Source organism: Accipiter gentilis, chromosome 14, assembly GCF_929443795.1.
Source record: "Accipiter gentilis chromosome 14, bAccGen1.1, whole genome shotgun sequence".
Lineage (NCBI taxonomy): Eukaryota > Metazoa > Chordata > Aves > Accipitriformes > Accipitridae > Astur > Astur gentilis.
In genome coordinates, this window is record NC_064893.1 from 13,674,635 (window position 1) to 13,692,093 (window position 17,459).

The 17,459-nt window shown below is 40.3% G+C and overlaps 1 protein-coding gene across 3 annotated transcripts in view; it reads left to right on the forward strand.

The window, feature by feature from the left end:
- ELMO1 (engulfment and cell motility 1) overlaps positions 1-17,459 on the forward strand; it is a 311,101-nt gene that overhangs the window by 53,552 nt on the left and 240,090 nt on the right. For all 3 annotated transcript variants that reach the window (XM_049816140.1, XM_049816139.1, XM_049816138.1), the window contains exons 4-5: positions 9,245-9,285; positions 10,446-10,518. In XM_049816140.1, the coding sequence (XP_049672097.1) occupies positions 9,245-9,285; positions 10,446-10,518 (114 nt within the window). The remainder of the gene's footprint in view (positions 1-9,244; positions 9,286-10,445; positions 10,519-17,459) is intronic.

Genomic DNA, 17,459 nt, shown 5'->3' on the forward strand with positions numbered 1-17,459 from the left:
AGTAACTATTTTAGCTTGCCCTATTCAAATCCACTCTTGTGTGTTAATGCAAATTTTACTAAAATCAGATTTCTCTAAACTCAGGGATGAACTTACTCACCATTGGAGGTAAACACTGTTCCTACAGAAGGGAACAGTTTATAATAAAACATGGCCATACAGTCTCTTCCTCCCGGTTTACTTTTATCTATGAGATCATGAAGTGTAGATTAAATTAGCAGATGTGAATCTTTACATTAGCCAAAAAAAAGGGGCGAGGGGGAGCTGTGTTTTCAAAGTACAAATGTGGTACAGTGGGCAAAATTTACAGGAGCACTGTCAAATGACAATTTCATGTTAATACAGTGCAGCACATAGGAGGAACCATGGACTGCTTTACATTAATGCTTTCTCTAAGGTTTACATTTAGTCAGTAAGTTTATCTTTTAAGAGTGTCTTTCAAGTTGTCTCTTCTGCCATTATATTCTATAAATGTAATTTTAATTTTTTTCTTCAGAGAAGTCATTGTACTTCACCGCATATTAAAAGGAAATAAGATTTTTTATTTTTTTTTAAAGGGAACTTTGAAATCGTTTTGGGTTTCAGACCTAAATCTGGACCCTTGGGGATTGTTACTTGATTGAGTGCAGTGTTTCTCAAACCGTGGGGAGAAATGTAGTTCAAAAGCGATGGTGAAATGCTTAATTAGAGAAAAGATAGTGGCACATCGCTTCTGCCATGTGTGTGGACTAAGAATAGCTGTAGTTTCTGCAAGTGCTGTCACTAGTAATAGCAGTATACCGATACAAACTTAGCATCAGAAGTCTAAATGTATGCAATATTAGTGAGCACCAGCATTGTTCAAGTGGTGAAGAAGAGAGGGATGTTGATGTCTCTCTGCACCAGAACCTGTACCGTGTCGCTCCCTGCTCTTAGTTCTGGCTCCAGACTCGGACTCCCTCAAAATCAAGGGGTGTAGTGCTGAGGGAATGAAGGGAGAGGCTCTTACCCCCTTCCCACAAACCTGCAAAATTATATGAACCCTTATCCAAAAAGTGTAATAGTATTGCAGTAGCTGGAGGTACTTATGCTTTTTGGTATTAATATTGTGAAGATTTCCAGTGTCATTGCACATAGTGAGTTTAAAGTAGTTAAGGGAAATGTCAGTGCCTTTAACAGCTGACAAGGTCTCAGTTTCTTGGAGACAGAGGTCTAGGAAGCAGGTCGGGGTGGGAGGGGGAGAAATAATATTACACTGGCTTATAAAAATGTTTCCTGCCTGCTTTCTGTCAGGTTGGAGGAGGGAGTTAGTGCTTGAGGCTGGCTACTGCAGCTTTATCTCAGCCATTTTGAAGGAGGACCTTGGTTGCTGCTAATTAGAAATTTACCCAAAGGTAGATGAGCTGAAAGGTGGCTGCCTTTTCAAAAAGATTGAAAAACATTCGGCTAGCTTAAGCCAGTTTACTAAAGGTAGGGCTTGCTTAAAATCAACTTCAGGTGTTAAACAGATGCTAACAATAATTTAATGAGTTTTATTGCTCCTTGTTGTACCTGTCAGTATTTCAGCTTCACAAAATCAAAGATGAAACTGTTCATAAAGCAGATACTAACGAGCATATAGACATAGTGAAAATATTTAACATTTTTATAATCCTTTCATTTTTGTTACCATCAGGGTTTATTAATAGAACTGGTAAGGAAATCATATCCACTAACTTAATGTGCCATTTTCTTTGTTGGACTAATGAAAGGTCTCAATTTAAAAAAAAAAAAAAAAAAAAAAAGCTGTTCAGCAACAAGAATAACATTGGAAACAATAATGCAGATGTTTTAATGCATTGGATATAATTCAGTGCACTAACACATATATATAGGCAGTGCTTTGTTAACGTAATTCACAATGATTGGTTCATTACAATGGGTGTCGAAAAATAGGATTCCTTTTCTTACAGGGCTGTGGGGTTGGAGCACTCATCATTAGAGCTCCAGTTCTTCGCTGTGGTGGCAGCCAGCCATCCTGGATGAAAGGGCAACATTATCATCACATGTTACGTTTTATTAGTCTGGCTTGTCCAAAGCTACATTCCCACTGGTTGGTTGGAGTCTTTCAAGGCTGCGAACTCACATCCCGTGGTGCGTGGCTGGGACCTCGTAAGTGAAAAATATGTAAAAGTCTTGTCTTATACTGTTGAGCACAGAGACAGCAGCAAAGCTTAATAGATTGAAGAGGCAATAGCTGTGGAGAAGGGTTAGAAATTATGGAAGAAATGGAAAAAAGAAATGAAAATATTTAGTGAGTTACAGTCTAATGGATGCTATTTATGCTTTCTACTTGTTGCTGTCTTTTATGTTAGGAAACATGAGTTAAATGCAGTAGACAGTTAAATATTTTCTTATAGAAGTGGAAATGGAACCAGCAGACACTTGGGGTCCTGTAGAAATAGTGTCTTGGCATTCCTGATCTCTAGTGTAAAGGATGTTCAGGACACAATATTTTAGGAAAGAGATAAAACAGTTTTATTAATTCTTGTTTGTTTGTTTGTGGGAGTTTTTATTTGTTCGGTTGTTTGGTTTTGGTGTTGTTTCTTTTTCCTGGCAGTGATTTTGTTAGCCCCATAGTGCCAGCCGGAACCTCCCCATTGGAGCCCGAATTTTAATTTTGCTGCCTGCAACTGATGGCATTTTCAAGATGAAGGCAGAACATGACTGTAAGGTTGTTGCATCAGCAAAATTTTTTAAGAAACAGCAGGAGTTTCATCTCTTAAAAGTTAATTCTGCTATATTTAAAGGAAATATGTAATGATGAGATTCCTGGAGTTACGCACCAACGAATTAATTACAAAGTACTTCGTTCGCATTCTGGCCAGCTGGAGTATCCAGGTGCACTTATGATTTGATTAGATTCTCTTCATAGAACTCCAAGATTGTAGTACAAAAGAGAGTAATACTAAAAATCCTGCGGTATAAATTTTTTTGTGCCTTCACATAGAGACCTTTCTACCCTGGTAGGCCAGCAGTATGTTTGGGGTTTCTTTACTCAGTTTTCAAAGGTATGCTCACTTAATAGAGTGGTTGAGTGAAGAGCCACGTCTTAAAGCCCTGTTTTGTATTTTAAACTGTATTTTAAATATGTGGTGCAAGTATGTTGCACACAAACATGCTGTAATCCACAGCTGTAGGTTCCTAGGTGTTTTATAACTCTTCACTACTCTTGACTGGGTGTTTTTGGCATCTCTGCTTGTGAAGTACTTGAGGAAATGGGGAGTGCTGCGGCTTGTTAGGACACTACATGTTGAGTAAGAAGTTTCTCTAAAATTCTGTGGGTTTGGTGGTTTTTTTTGTTTGTTTGTTTTTGTTTGTTTTTTTTTGTTAAGGAATTTTATGTTTCACTGCTTCCTTGTTGTACAGTCACTTTAACATCCTAAACATATGATCTGTGGGGCAATGCTTAGATCTGGTGAAATGCAGATTTGGGAGTGAGGATGTCTTTGTGGGAGGGAAGGGAGTAACTGAGGAAGCTGCAGCTGAGAGTGAAGGGGAAGAGGACATGAAGACCCAGGTTTACCGAAGTCCTGTGTGCTCTGCAGAACCCCTACTGCTAGATTTATACTGAAGTGTTTCCAATGTCACGTTAAAACTGCCATCTTAAGGGCTGTGAACTGAGCCAGTAACAGCTCTCTCCCATCAGCAGGCTGCACTTGCTGAGGGTTTTTGCTTATTGGCTCTGGGGTGCGAACGTTTCCTAGGTTGGTTTGGGTTGGGTTGTGTTGCTGCACTGACAGAACCGTGTGGTGTTGACCTGGTCTTGGCGGGTTTTTATGGTCTCTGTTACTGCAGTGTTGGGGTGTCCCTGTTTTTCAGGTATTCACTCCCTCTCGTGCTCCCCTGAGTTAGGGATATCCTCTTCTCCATCTTTTACGGATGCTCGATGTCTAATTAACAAGTCTGGTCTCACTAATACTCCATTGTAGTCAATGGAGAGAGTTGATTCCCAAAGTGGTTCAGAGCAGGTCGAGGAGGCTGAAGCCCAAAGCTCTCCAGTACCTCCCCCTTGCAGAAGACGTCACATCTTACATCATGAGAAACCAGTGGCAAAGTAGTGAGTCAAGGACCCAGGTGTCCTGGCATGTGGTGTTTGCTACTGAACAGTCCTGCTTCTGTTTCTGTAGCCCCTGGTGTATAACAGTAACAGATGAAGCCTCCACTGACTGTGACAAGAGGGGTTTTTCTGTTTTTTAATAGCCACAAAAATGACTTTTGCACTAAAAGATTTGTTAGTAGAATGGTAGCATTAATTATAGACAGAATGGTGCATTTACTGGCTTGAAATTCTGTTTTTTTGACAGATGCACAGATCAGCAACAGAACATTTTTTTTTTTTAATGCTGAGTGTTTTCCACTAACAGGTGTGCTGTCTGCTGTTTTTCTGTGGTAGGCTTAATGACAGCAAGGGGTAAGGGTTTTCTTGTTACTTCTGTGATTAAAAGGCATCAGCCAGGGAAAGTGATATCTCAGTCATTCTCTCCCCTCCCCCCCCCCCCCCCCCCCCCCAAAAAAAAAACCAACAAAAACCCCCCACCAACCAACTCCCAAAAACCAGTAAAAGAACAAGCAGTGAATCTCTGCTCGTCATTTGAAAAGGAAGGACATTCAACCTTGGCCTAAAAGAAACCTATCTACAATTCTCTGGTATAACACTATCAAAGTATATCTGAACTGCATGTATAACACAGGTTTCTACCCAGATTTTTTAGGCTTCTGTCCTCTTTACAGTTCACACGTGTGTGCGTGCACGCACACACGCTATTTGATTTAGAAGTGCTTTAAGCCCAGATTGGTTTACTGGTGGCTTGAACTGGACCTAGGGCTTGGTCAGCACTATAGTATTGAATGTTCTTTGCTTTCCTTTGCTCATCCCACTATTTCCCTGGAACAAAACAGTGGCTTGGACTCACCCAGCCTTGACTCCTCCATGCTTGTGCTTAGTGCTTCCTGGTGGCTGGTTACCTCTATGGGGAACCCAAAGTGTAGGCATGAAAGGATGAAACTGGTGAGGAAATTGGAGTGGGAAATCTAAGTCTGTGTTCTGCAAGTTACTTTAGAAGTGGTACAAAATTTTGCACAAGTAGCAAGGGCAGGTATTCAAGATGAAGTTAGGGATCTGTGTGCATCTTGGCACACAAAACCTGGAGACATGACCTGAGGTGTATGCAGGTGAGCACAGAAGTGGTGACTAGGTATTACTGCATGGTGGATGTCATTAGGGCTACACTTAGCATCTCAGACACCTGTACTAACCAGTCAATGCAGATAAAGCTTTATGGGGTGTGTAAATTCACGTCACCTCTAGTGCTGCCTATGCTTGGTGTCAATGGCAGGATTTGCCCCTTGTGTGCAGATCAGCAAGTCGCAAAGCCATAATGCCCCATTATTGTCTCCTGCTGGATTTCAGTTATCAATTTAATACCTACCCTAGCAAAATACTTTTATGCTAACCGCTGTGTTCAGCATGGATGGCTGTGATATGTTAGCTGAAGGGGTTCTCTCCTGTAGGGAGCATAAGATTTACTTTGATCTGTGTTATTTCATGCATTAAAGCTACAGCTTGATCTTCTTAGAGCTTTAAATGAGCATCTTGGCATGTGTAAAAGCACACTTAATTTTTCCTAGTGTAGGGGAGGACATAGGGGCAAAAAACCAAAACTAAAATGCACTAGCACAAAATACTCATTTCAATGAAGGAAAAACTTTGAAATATTTATGGACTGTCTGATTATAAGGAATTATTTGAAGTACATTGACTAATAAGGTGAATTTGACTTTTCAGAACTGTAAATGCAGCAATGATGTAAATTTTCGTAAACACAATTTTATGAAGATTAAAATAACAAAAATATTGAGTCCGTTTTCTTTGACATCAGGTAAATATTTACAGCCAGGCAAAAAAAAGAAGTGTCTTTCAGTGGCCTGCCAAGTGGACTTACTCTGCAGAGAATGGAAATAGGCTTTTACCTCATCTTTCATGGTTCAAAAATAAAAGAAAAAATACAATAGCTCACTCTTGTTTGTCTGCTAGTACTGCCACATTCCTGTACATACAGTAAACAGTCGTGTGCTGTCACTGTCACCTAAGCATAGATATGTCTCTTGCAGCCTTCAGTAGCAGGACTGTGAAGGCATTCTGGACGTGGCTGCGAGCTGGCTGGGAAGGGGCCGTGAGAGCTGGTCACTTGCCCTCCTGTCACTCCCAGAGCAAAAAAGGGTTGGGGTTTTTTTGGCGTGGAGGCCTGGTCATGTGCAGGCAGGGCGGCAGGGGTGCTGCCGCTGCCCGCTCAGCGTGCTGTCTACCAGAACCTTCCTGCAGCCCGTGCTTACCAAACCTCACCTGAGCGGTGGCAGAGAGTCATGGCAGCCCTCGCCTGCTTTCCACAACATCCCGCTTACCGCTGTGAATGCCTGTGCTGGTGCCAATTTATCTGCTTGGTAGGGAATGGGAAAGAATTTTGTCTGGAGGCTTACATGGAGGGGGAGTGCAGCCCAAGGGATGATTAGGAGCAGCAGCTTATTAGGATTACAGTGGTGGTATTTATTTTACATTTATTAATTTGTGAAGTGCTATCAAATTACTAATCGCAAACTTTGTATCCCAGAAGAGTTCCACTTTTTTTCCATCCTGTTGCTGATAAGTGAGTTGTAGTTAGTTACTTCAGTGCTGTAGCAATAGTGCCACAGGAGGACAGAGCAGTACTGTGAAAGGCTGGCTGTATTAATAACTTTTATTACTGCAGATCTATTTTGTTTTTCTTTTTTAACCATCCCTTACAGATTCTACTTGATTTGTTGGTTGGTGTTGGTTTGGGTTTTTTTGTCTACGTTTTTCATTTCAAATAATGTCATACAATAATGCATAGTTGGTATAGAATTGAAAAAGGGGGGAGGAGATTAGTAGGATAGAGAAAGGACACAAAAGCTGCTGGTGTAGAAGACTTAGAAGTACCAAAATAATGATTTGGAAAGTAATTGTATCCAACCTTCCTAGCCTTTACATTATTGCCAGTTTGGGTTGTTAAAGTGTCTTTTTGTCATAGTTTTCTATGGGAAACTATAGTTCCTAAGAGAATAATGGGGAGGAGAGGCAGTTACTCTTTTTGTCCTCTGTTGTATTAAATCTGTTAGCTGATACCAATTTATTTAGTAAAAGGAATTAAAATCCCAGATGCAAATTTTATCAAAATAGGCAAACAGTAGAGTGGGACCCACAGTAGCATCCTGAGGAGGGAAGGGGAAGCAGTGTACAGAGCTGCATGCTCCGCTTGGCAGCAGCTGACCTGCAGGCTGCCATGTTTGTGCTCTGGGCAAACCTGTGCTTCTTCCTCTTCCCTTTATCCCTCCTGAAAAAAAGGGATTTTATTTTTTGAGGGAGGGGGAGAGAGGGCAGAGAGCAGTTGGAAACAGGGATTGCTTTCACAGGGTTGCAGAACCTACAAACCTCTCGGGTAGGAGGTCAGCAGGTGAAAGCAGCTGCACAAAAGTGACACAGTAATCCAGACTCAGGAACTGATTGGGCTGAAAAATTGTGGGGAAGAAACCACACTTTTTTTTTTTTTTTTTTTTTTTTTTTTCTCTCTCATGTGATCTACCTGATCTGCTTCACAGCCTGGCTATGGCTATGCAAACACCTGAGCCAGCACAACAGAGAGAAGCTGCTGTGGAGAAAGGACATGTTGGCTGCTGCAGCAGGGAGCAGTTTCAGACTTCTTGCCTTTTCTCCCATGTGCCAGTATTTTCTAGTCGTTTAGGCACATAGTGAGTCAGATGAGGTGGTCTAAATAAAAACTATCGCTTTCCTTTTTACTGGACAAGTTCTTAGTTTGATCAAGTTTCCTAGTGTGGCTCATCTGGGTGGTCATGTGAAAATAGTAATGGACAGTGAAAGAGGAAGGATGGAAACCAAGGACTGAGATGGTATGGCAAGGGGGGACAGGTTTCTTTCAGCAGATGCTTTCATTCATGTTTGATTAAAATGGGCTTCTGTTATGTTTTTGCCTGTTTATAAACTGGCTTAGTTGACTTGACTGTTGAAATAACAAATCCTTCTTCCCTGATCCTGACCTGACCAGGGAGTCCTCTCTCTGGCTTTCTGTCTATGCAGTGATGTGGTTCAGAAAACAAAACCCAGGGAAAAATAATTCTCCCTCCACATAACGCACCCTGCTACTGAGTTAATTTTTAGCCTAATCAGTTTTCTATAAATGTTAAAGGGAAACAGTTTGTTTTGACAGTAGTGTTGATTTGTGGGTGGTTTTATGGTGGGTTTTGTGTATTTTGATAGTTTTGTTTGCTTTTTAAGAATTCAGTGAACTGTGATTATTGGAAGTAAGCAGAAAGGGGGTCCTATGCTGTTTTGGGGAATTTTCACGAAGCAACAGATGTGTGTGACATTGCATGGTCACCCAGTATTGGAGAAAAAAGGCTCAGTAGTCACCCAACTGGTGAAATTTGACCTGTTTCTTTTGCCGTGCAACTTCATCTATGTTTTGGGATAAAAAAAAATGCATTTTCTTTTAGCCAGTAGTCTTGTAAAAACACTTGCATGTGCACCCTGTGTTTATAACAATGTTCTGGGAGTTGCAACATCACCAAACTAGACTGTTCCTTCTATTTTGGGACCCAAAGCAACAGAGCTGTTTTCAGTCAGTCCAAATGCTCATGCGTGCAGATGTAGAGAATAAAGCAGAACTGATACATCTGGGATCTTAACACCTCCCAGCTGATGTTTTATCAGAGGGGAACCTGCATATGTGTACTTAAGAGAGAGGATTACTGTCATCATATGACCATATCTGAAAGGGACAAAAGAAAGTTTAAAAATACTGAATGTCTTCTTGCTTCAGTTGTCATTCCTGGAAAATGCTCATGTTGATATCTAAATCTTCTGTTTCTGTTGGGTAATGAGATGCAGTGTACACAAAAGACCCTTTGATTTCTGAGTTGAGAAGCTGAGTTGATGCCTTATGGGCTAATGTTGACAAAAAGGGCTGATAATGTCATCATGTGTACGTGTAGAGTTGCTGTCTTTATAGATATCAGACCAAAATAGCAGAAAATTTTGGGGTCCAATCAAGCTTGATATTAAACAAAAAATGAAATACTAATAACTTGTTTTATTCTTTGCAGTCAGTGGTTCTGGAATCATATTTTAAGAGCTCAGGGCTGTTCCAATTTGGTGATCTTTTTTTTCCCCTTTCTTTTTTCCCTTAACCAGAAAAAGCCGCTGTCCTCAATAATAAAAGAAGTCTGCGATGGGTAAGTTCTGCCATATAGTACATACTAGATACTATACTTTTTGAGTTATTAAACCAATCAGGAGATAGTTTGTTGGGTTTTTTTTCTGAAGAAAATCTAGATATCCTGTATTGTCATTAGTTTCTTAACTCCTGTAGTTGTTTTATCTTCAGATTTTGAATTTGCAGTGTATTTTGGATCAACTACTTGCAAGATGAGGTTACTAACAGAGTAGCCTCCATCATGAGGGTGACTCTCATTTAGACCATTTGTTGTCTTTCTGCACAGAGATGCATTTTACCCACTCACTTTACGCTTGTGGTCTCTGCAGTTCACGGGTTAAGGAACTAAAACAGTGACTGTGGCTTTGATTTTTGAGCACTGAGTCTAGTGGCTACTGTAAGCTGGTCCAGTTGATGTGACTGCTCACCTGAAACTGAAATATTAATTGCAGGTCCTGCAATACGAACTAATAATTGGCTAAGAGAAATGTCTTGCTTTAGTTTTAATACATTAATATTTGGGAACAAAAATGCTGTTTTAAGCAAGTGCTGCCACATAGGAGGAACTAGTTTATGTTCATCAAGTTGCTGCTGAGTTACAAAGGTGGTGTTTTATGCATAATGTAATATATCAACTTAATACTACATGCGCTGGGTGTTGTATAAGCTAGCATAAAATCCTGGTACCATACCTTTTTTTTGGTCTGTTTTAGTGATTTAGTGATCTTGCTTACGGCAAGCAAAAATTATGCTTCCTAGTTTTTTATAGATCTGGAATGAATATCAGATCATTATCGACTTATTTTTGGAGCACTCAAGTGTCACTGTAGCGACAAAGTAGTTTTTTTTCTTTCTCCCCCTCACCCCTTCTTTTTATCTTTGTCTCGGAAGGAAGGTAGTTGTTATGTAATTTCTTTCTCAACCATGGTCAAGTTTAGGGCTTTGTTTCAGATATGCAAAAGGAAAATCTCATATATAGGATGTATCTGTACTCAAGTTTTCTGTTTGTAAGCATGCTTTTATCTTAAACTTTGGAACTCATCATTGAAAGTTATAGAAAAGTATGAAAAATACATGGGAATGACAGGCACTTGTTTGATCATAGTAAAGTCATGTACAGGGTACTTTTTGAGGTTTTAAGATTTCATTTTGTGATAAATTTATTTTCGTATTTCTAAGGTGGTCTCTTGCAAATCATGATCAATTTGCACTGCAGCATGCTGATAGTTCTAATTTCTACATCACAGAGAAGGTAAGTGAATCATTCAACACAGTTCTTGCATAGCCTATCAAAATATTTGCCACAATAATTTATTTTAAATTGACGTACATAAAAATAACAGAGTATTTTCCATAATGTGATGCCAATGAGAGAGTAGGTACTGGGACACCTGGTTTAATAACGTTGCGCTGATTTCTTCTGTTCGGAAAGGCAAATAGAAGTTTGAATGTGCCATGGCCTTCACATCTGTTGAGTTTGAGACTTCAGCACTGAGCCCTTCAGCTTTGGTATTTGTGCATGTTTAGTATTCTGCTGACAAGTGGTGTACAGGAAATTTGAAATATGTAAAACATGGAGGGCTCTTTGAAGTCTCAGGAGACCTTCAGTGCATGTCACTTCCCTCTTTGGCTGATAAGGTAGAAATAAGTTTCAGTGACTGTGTAATATTTGCTACTCCTTCCCGCCTGCTGTCTTGTCCTTTTCCAGTTCTGTATGTTACATTGGCTTATTTTTTTGGTCCCCAGATAGTATGGCAATAGGTGATTCATGAAGTGATGCAATGATTTCAGCACAGAGCAACAAAATGGCTGTAGCTGTAATAAAAATGGAATGTCTAGTCTAAATAATGGGGACATGGTCATCTGAAGGAGACCAAATAGTACATTCATTTCTAGCATTACTGTTAGAATTGCTGAAATTACTGAAATTATGAAAAAAAATTAATTTGTTTGGAGGAGTGTACACATTAGTGCTGCAGAGGTACAATTTCTAAGCAATAGGAAAAGAGCAGTATTCAAAACCTGCTGAAGTCTGCATGCAGATTCCCTAACCTCAGGGGATTTTGAGCTAAATAGACCTGAGTTTAGCTGCATAGACATAGATGCCTCTTGCTTACTTTGCTATCAGTTTACTTTGGCTTACTCTTAAGTGGCAGGGTCTTTCGGTTTTGTTTTGCATTTTACAGTTGTTTAGGATCTGCTAAATACAGCTGGGACATGAACTACCTTTTGTCTTGCTGTAATTCTTACCCCCACCCAAGAAATAAAGGGAACTTAGACACAGTTAAGCATTTAGGAAGACTAAATTTAGCAAGACAGCTAAAGCAGTTGCTCATAAGATAGTGCTGCGTTGCTTTTTTGGGGGGTGTGTGTGTGTGTGTGTTCTGTTTGTTTGGTTTTGGTTTTTTTGTAGCAGACCAGTTTGAATTTTTCATTTAACTATTGTTTCATTTAACTCAATGTGTTACAGTTTGTTTTGGGATCTTCTCCCCTTTTTTCTTGCATGGTTTTTTGGTGGTTTTTTTTTTCTCCTTTCTTTTCAAGTTTCAATTGACAGACACTTCAAAGGCCACCACAAGGAAAACTGTTGAAGTAATTATTGGCTGCTGTGTTTTGCCTCCACCCAAATTAAATAGCGAAACTGTTTTGCTAATTGCCCTGAATTGTGACACAACATTTTTCCAATAAGCCAGACACAACTGAACTTGCCTGTTGGCATTTAAACTCTGATTGTACAGTGAGTATTTCCAAGAAGCCAAGACTGAGCGAATACTCAGGCTTGCTGAAGGAATTTGTCCTGATACAATTCATCAAGCCTGAGGAATCTTCCAGGCTTTACCTCCACCTTTGGTGGGCAGGATCCTGCAGCTTTGGAGAAGAGATCTGCTTTCTGTTCTGCATAAAAAGAAGTCTGATGGCTTTTGGCTGCCTTTAACTTACAATAAGGGTGGAAAATGATGGTCATCTAGAACATTTTGGAACGTACTGCAGAGAGGACTTTGAGTTTGTTTATTCCCTACTGAAAATATGCAGAGTGTCTGACTCTGAGTCACATACATAAGAGAAGAGCTCTAAATGCCACCAGTATTACTCAGATGTCTGTGACTTTTATTAGATATTGTCTACTGTTTATCACTGCTTATTGGATAGTGGCTGTAAAGAGAGGCTTATATAGGCCATCACCCCTTCTACATACTTTCCCTCATTTGTGTGCAGTAGGATGTTGTTGCTTTCTGAATTAAAACATGAAAAACACCAGGCATGAGGACAAACACAAGGAAGCTACAACACTAATTGTTAAAGCCCACATTGTTTTAATCTGCCTCTTAATAGGACATGAGCAGAGCTCTATTGAGACAGTAACAGCTTCTAATAAGTAAATATTTTTCATTGCTCTCAAAGATGAATTGTATGTCTGTACATATGCAGAAAACATTATGTATAGGTCATGTTTCTGCAGAACCTGGGTGACTGCTGATTTATGGCCTTCCAGGTAGAGATGCCTTTTTAAAAATCCACCATGTTTAAAGTTACCAGAAAAAAAAGGGGCAATTAATGAATTATTGTACAAAGTAACCAGAAACTTTGAAGTGAAAATGTTACAAATTCTGGACTGTGAACACATGGCTCATAACTACATTTTTGGTTTGGGGGGGCAAATGGCACATCTGTGTTTTGGTTGTCATATGCAGAACTCTTTATCTTTTGTGGCTGACTTGTATTTCCTGATTATACTGTACATAAAGAAAAACAACACCCAAACAGTTCTGTCTGTCTCTCTCTCTTTTTTTTTTTTTTTTTTTTTTTTACCCCTGGCTGTATTATTTGGAAAAATACCTCAACAGGAGTAGCAATAACTATTTCAGACAGTATAAGGGCAGTCTTTAACAAATCTTGAGTCAGCCAGGGTTCCTACTAGAGATAGGGCTTATCACAGCAGATGCAGTTTGGACTGCTGCCTCTGGGGTTCTGGTTTGGTTATATCTGTGCCCCTGAAAGTGCAGTGGAAATTATTAATTACATATTTTAGTCATTTTTTTAAGAAACAGGAGAAATAAAATAAGAGATTATGTGAAAAAGAAAACCAAGCAGGCATACTGCCTAAGCTCAAGCCTAGCTGGTGTTTTGATCACAGCGTATTTGATTTTTAATTACATTAATAGGTGTGTGTGGTTTGGTTTTGGTTTTTTGGGGTTTTTTTGTGGTTTTTTTTTTTTAAGGCCTTACTTATCATGGAGGGGCATTTCTTTGGTAGATCAAACATCTAAAAGCCTGACTTCTGAATCAGGATTTCATTGTGCTAGATACTATTGTCCTGGTTTTGGCTGGGATAGAGTTAATTTTCTTTCTAGTAGCTGGTATAGTGTTATGTCTTGGATTCAGTATGAGAAGAATGTTGATAACACACTGATGTTTTCAGTTGTTGCTAAGTAGTGTTTATACTAACTCAAGGATTCTTCAGCTTCTCATGCCCAGCCAGCAAGAAGGCTGGAGGGGCACAAGAAGTGGGGAGGGGACACAGCCAGGGCAGCTGACCCAAAGTGGCCAAAGGGGTATTCCATACCATGTGATGTCATGGCCAGTATATAAACTGGGGGGATTTGGCCTGGGGGGATTGCTGCTGGGGAACTAACTGGGCATTTGTCGGTGAATGGTGAGCAATTGCATTGTGCATCACTTGTTTTGTATATTCCAATCCTTTTATTATTATTCCATTATTATTATTATTGTTCTATTATTGTTGTTGTTATTATTATTTTATTTTCTTCCTTTCTGTTCTATTAAACTGTTCTTATCTCAACCCACGAGTTTTAACTTTTTCCTTCCAATTCTCTTCCCCATCCCACTGGGTGGGGGGGAGTGAGCAAGCAGCTGTGTGGTGCCTAGTTGCTGGCTGGGGTTAAACTGCAACAACTATATAATAGGGAATAAAAAAGTCACCATTGCTTCACTTTGTCCAGGTTGTACCTGAATAGATACTTGTTCATATCAGGCGTAATAACTCAGGAACACTATAGCGTGGACAAGCTCAGGTTTAGAACAGAAAATGCTATATGAAGAGTAGAAAATGGCTGTATAATTTTGTGGGCTGAAAACCACAGCTTGGATATATTCCTCTGCTGGCAGTACTAGGAATCCAGGGACAGGCATCCAAATGGTTCATGCAGCGTGTTGGTGAGTATGCCTGGTCCCTTACTGCTGCTCACCCTTGGCCTTGCAGACAAGGTCTGGCTCCTCTAGATCATTTGTGCACCTGCACTGCCCACCATGGGCTCTGGGTCTGGGAGGGATCATTGTTAGCTCAAACTCAGTCTCTAAAAACAAAAAGATTGTGAAGGAGCTGGATCTTGCAGCTGTTCAGATTACGGTGCAGCCTCAAATATTTTTTTTTTTTTGTCACATCTGAAGGTGTGATAAACCACAGTGTTTATCAACAAGAGGGCCTTGCAGGAGTGTGGGGCTGGGGAAGAACAGTATTCAAGCTGGCTTCACTGCTGGAGGCAGAATGTGGTGGCTCTTAATCCTGTACCTGAGCAACTATCAGGAATAAAATGCTAGCTCCCTCTTGCTGAGCGTCTTTATGAGCCACTTCTGAGCTGTGTTCGGCACACAGTGATGATACTGGTGCCATTTTTTATGTTAGCTTTTAAATGTAAGGACATTTCATTCAGCTGTATACTGACTGCGGCCCATTTTTATTCAGTCACAATTTTGTTGTGTTCAGTTTTTTACATTTGATGCCTCTGAAAACTCCCAGTGTTTTTTTCCTTCTTTCCTGACTCCCACATTTCCCTTTCATTCTTATGTGCTTATTGCACGAAGCGGAGGAGAGCAGACACTGAATTCCCTCCATTAATGCTGAGATACTTTTAGTGCTGTTTTGCAAAGGGAGCTGCCACCACCTTACTTTAATTGTCATTACTCAGCTCTTTGCTGTGTTTGCAGATGGGACATCTTTCTACCCCTGCCTTTGCCAAGCTGGGAACCTGGGTAGAGTCCTTGGGCTTGTTCTTTCTCAAAGGTGCTTTTGCTTGTGACCTATTTTTTGCTGAATACAACCTGTAATTGTATATTCATGTGAAATTCCACCATGCCATTACAGGCTCACTGCGTAGGAGTGTATGCAAATGACAGGACAAGAAATGAGCCACTTGTAGGGTTGGGGTTTTTCGGAGGTTTTTTTCTTTAACATTTTTGATATTCATCTGTTTTCACCTATTAATTGAACTTCAGTGAGTTGGAAGTAAACATTCTCAATAATGAAGGTTTCTGATTCACTGAAGGACCTGGTACTTCATAAGCAGCTGAGAATGAGAAGTAGCATGAAGGTTGGGAACTAGTGAAATGTATTAAGTGGTCTGTTCCTCTCATTTGCATTACTCTTGATAATACATTTGTTAGTAATGCTACATAAATGGCAGATTCCAATCCAGATTTGACCTGGACCAAACTCTGCCTGACTTTCCCTTTCCTCTGCCACTGATCAGACATGTGGTATTTCCCTCATATTCACAAATTTCTTAATATTTTGGGGCATCTGCACAGCACTGCAGAAATTCCTAACAATAAGTGTGACACAGAATCAGAGCGGCCCTGTTCCTGCCTGCTTGATGGATGCTGGTAACACTGCCCTGTGGACTCCAGTAAAAACTAGTGGACAGTAGTATATTTCTCTGGTGAACAGAAGTAAAACTTGAGCATCCATACACTAAATCACTTTCAATCCTGCTTTGTTCAGGCTGATTTCGAGAATACTGGTTATCCTTCTCTTAGTAAATTGGTCCTGCTTTTTAGGACTCATTTTGTAGGACTTCAGGTTTATGCTAAATTTTCCAAAGAAAATAACTCTGTCCTGTCAACCTCTTATACTTTCTGGCCCCAGCATGAACAGCTTAATTCTTCTGCTTGCCTCCTTTTGAAGTATTTACTATGACAATGTCTTCTATGTAGTTCCTTAGTTCCACATCAAGACTGATGAGATGGATCAAGTGGGTTTTTTTAAAAAGCCGTATAGCTTCCCCCCCCCCCCCCCCCTTAATTTAGTTTGTAACTTTGCCTCGCAAGTAATCACGAGAGGGAGAAGGCTCTGGAAAGGTTTGGCTTTCTGTTATAGCACTTAAAGATAGGTACGGTATACCACAGGCACAGTGTGACTGTTTGGGTTCAGCTGATAGCATACGGTTCTGTGTAAGATCTGGCTGACTGGAAAATGCTCTTTAAATCATCTTAATACTTAAAGAACAACCTATTTAGATGGGTAGTTTTACAAGGTGCAGTGAACAGACATCACAGCTCACTGCTGAAAGGGGACGGTTCTGATTTCTTCTCCCCTTCCCCAAGAGATCCTGCCACTTCATTTCTGCTGGCTACAGCGAGGGGGGGTTTTGACAATTTCTGGATGTGGTGGCAAGGGTGGGGGATCATTTTGTGCCACTTTAATTCATTAAACTTGCTTAATAAAAAGTCTGCCTCATCTGATGTAAGGGTGAGGCAGGACCCTTGAATCATGTCCAGAAATGGGCTGCAGAGAAGGAAGAAGTTAAAGGAAGGGTAGGAAGAGTAATGAAACTTCGTTCTTTTTAACAGCTGTGAGCTGTCATGTCCCTCAGTTGCTTGTGGAACTGTCCTAGGCTGATGTGGAATGAACTTATTGGCAAATTCTGACTGTAGTCAGAAATGGAGAAGGGATGTTTTACCTACAGTGCCTCTGTATCTGAGAGGAAGGATGCAGGCAAGGGAGTAGGAGTAGGATGTACATCTTGAAGCACAAGCACATGCAGGCTTCCCCTTAAACAAATCTCAGTGTGGTCCCAAATGTGGTGCTTGCAAAATAAGCTGGCCCACTTTCTTGCTTTATACTATAGCGCTTATTCCTGTCTTTTACCTTGCAAACTGGGCAAACCCCAAAATAATAAAATGTTCAGCTGTTTTAGTTCCCTTGTTGACTCATCAACTAGTTACACAACTAGTTTATGCAACATAAAAACACTAGTAGGAATGAGCAAGAGACTGAAAAGTAAGGCTCTATTTTATGGTAGCAAGCTGTGCTTTGATTTGTCAAAAGTGACTGTGAACCAGTCTTGGCTTGGGTCTTTAGCTATTTCTCTTAGTAGCAGCATCTGCTTAAGGAACTACTGCTCCTGCACTGACCCCTCAGTGGTGCTGTGGGTGAATGTGTTGGGTGAACTGCAT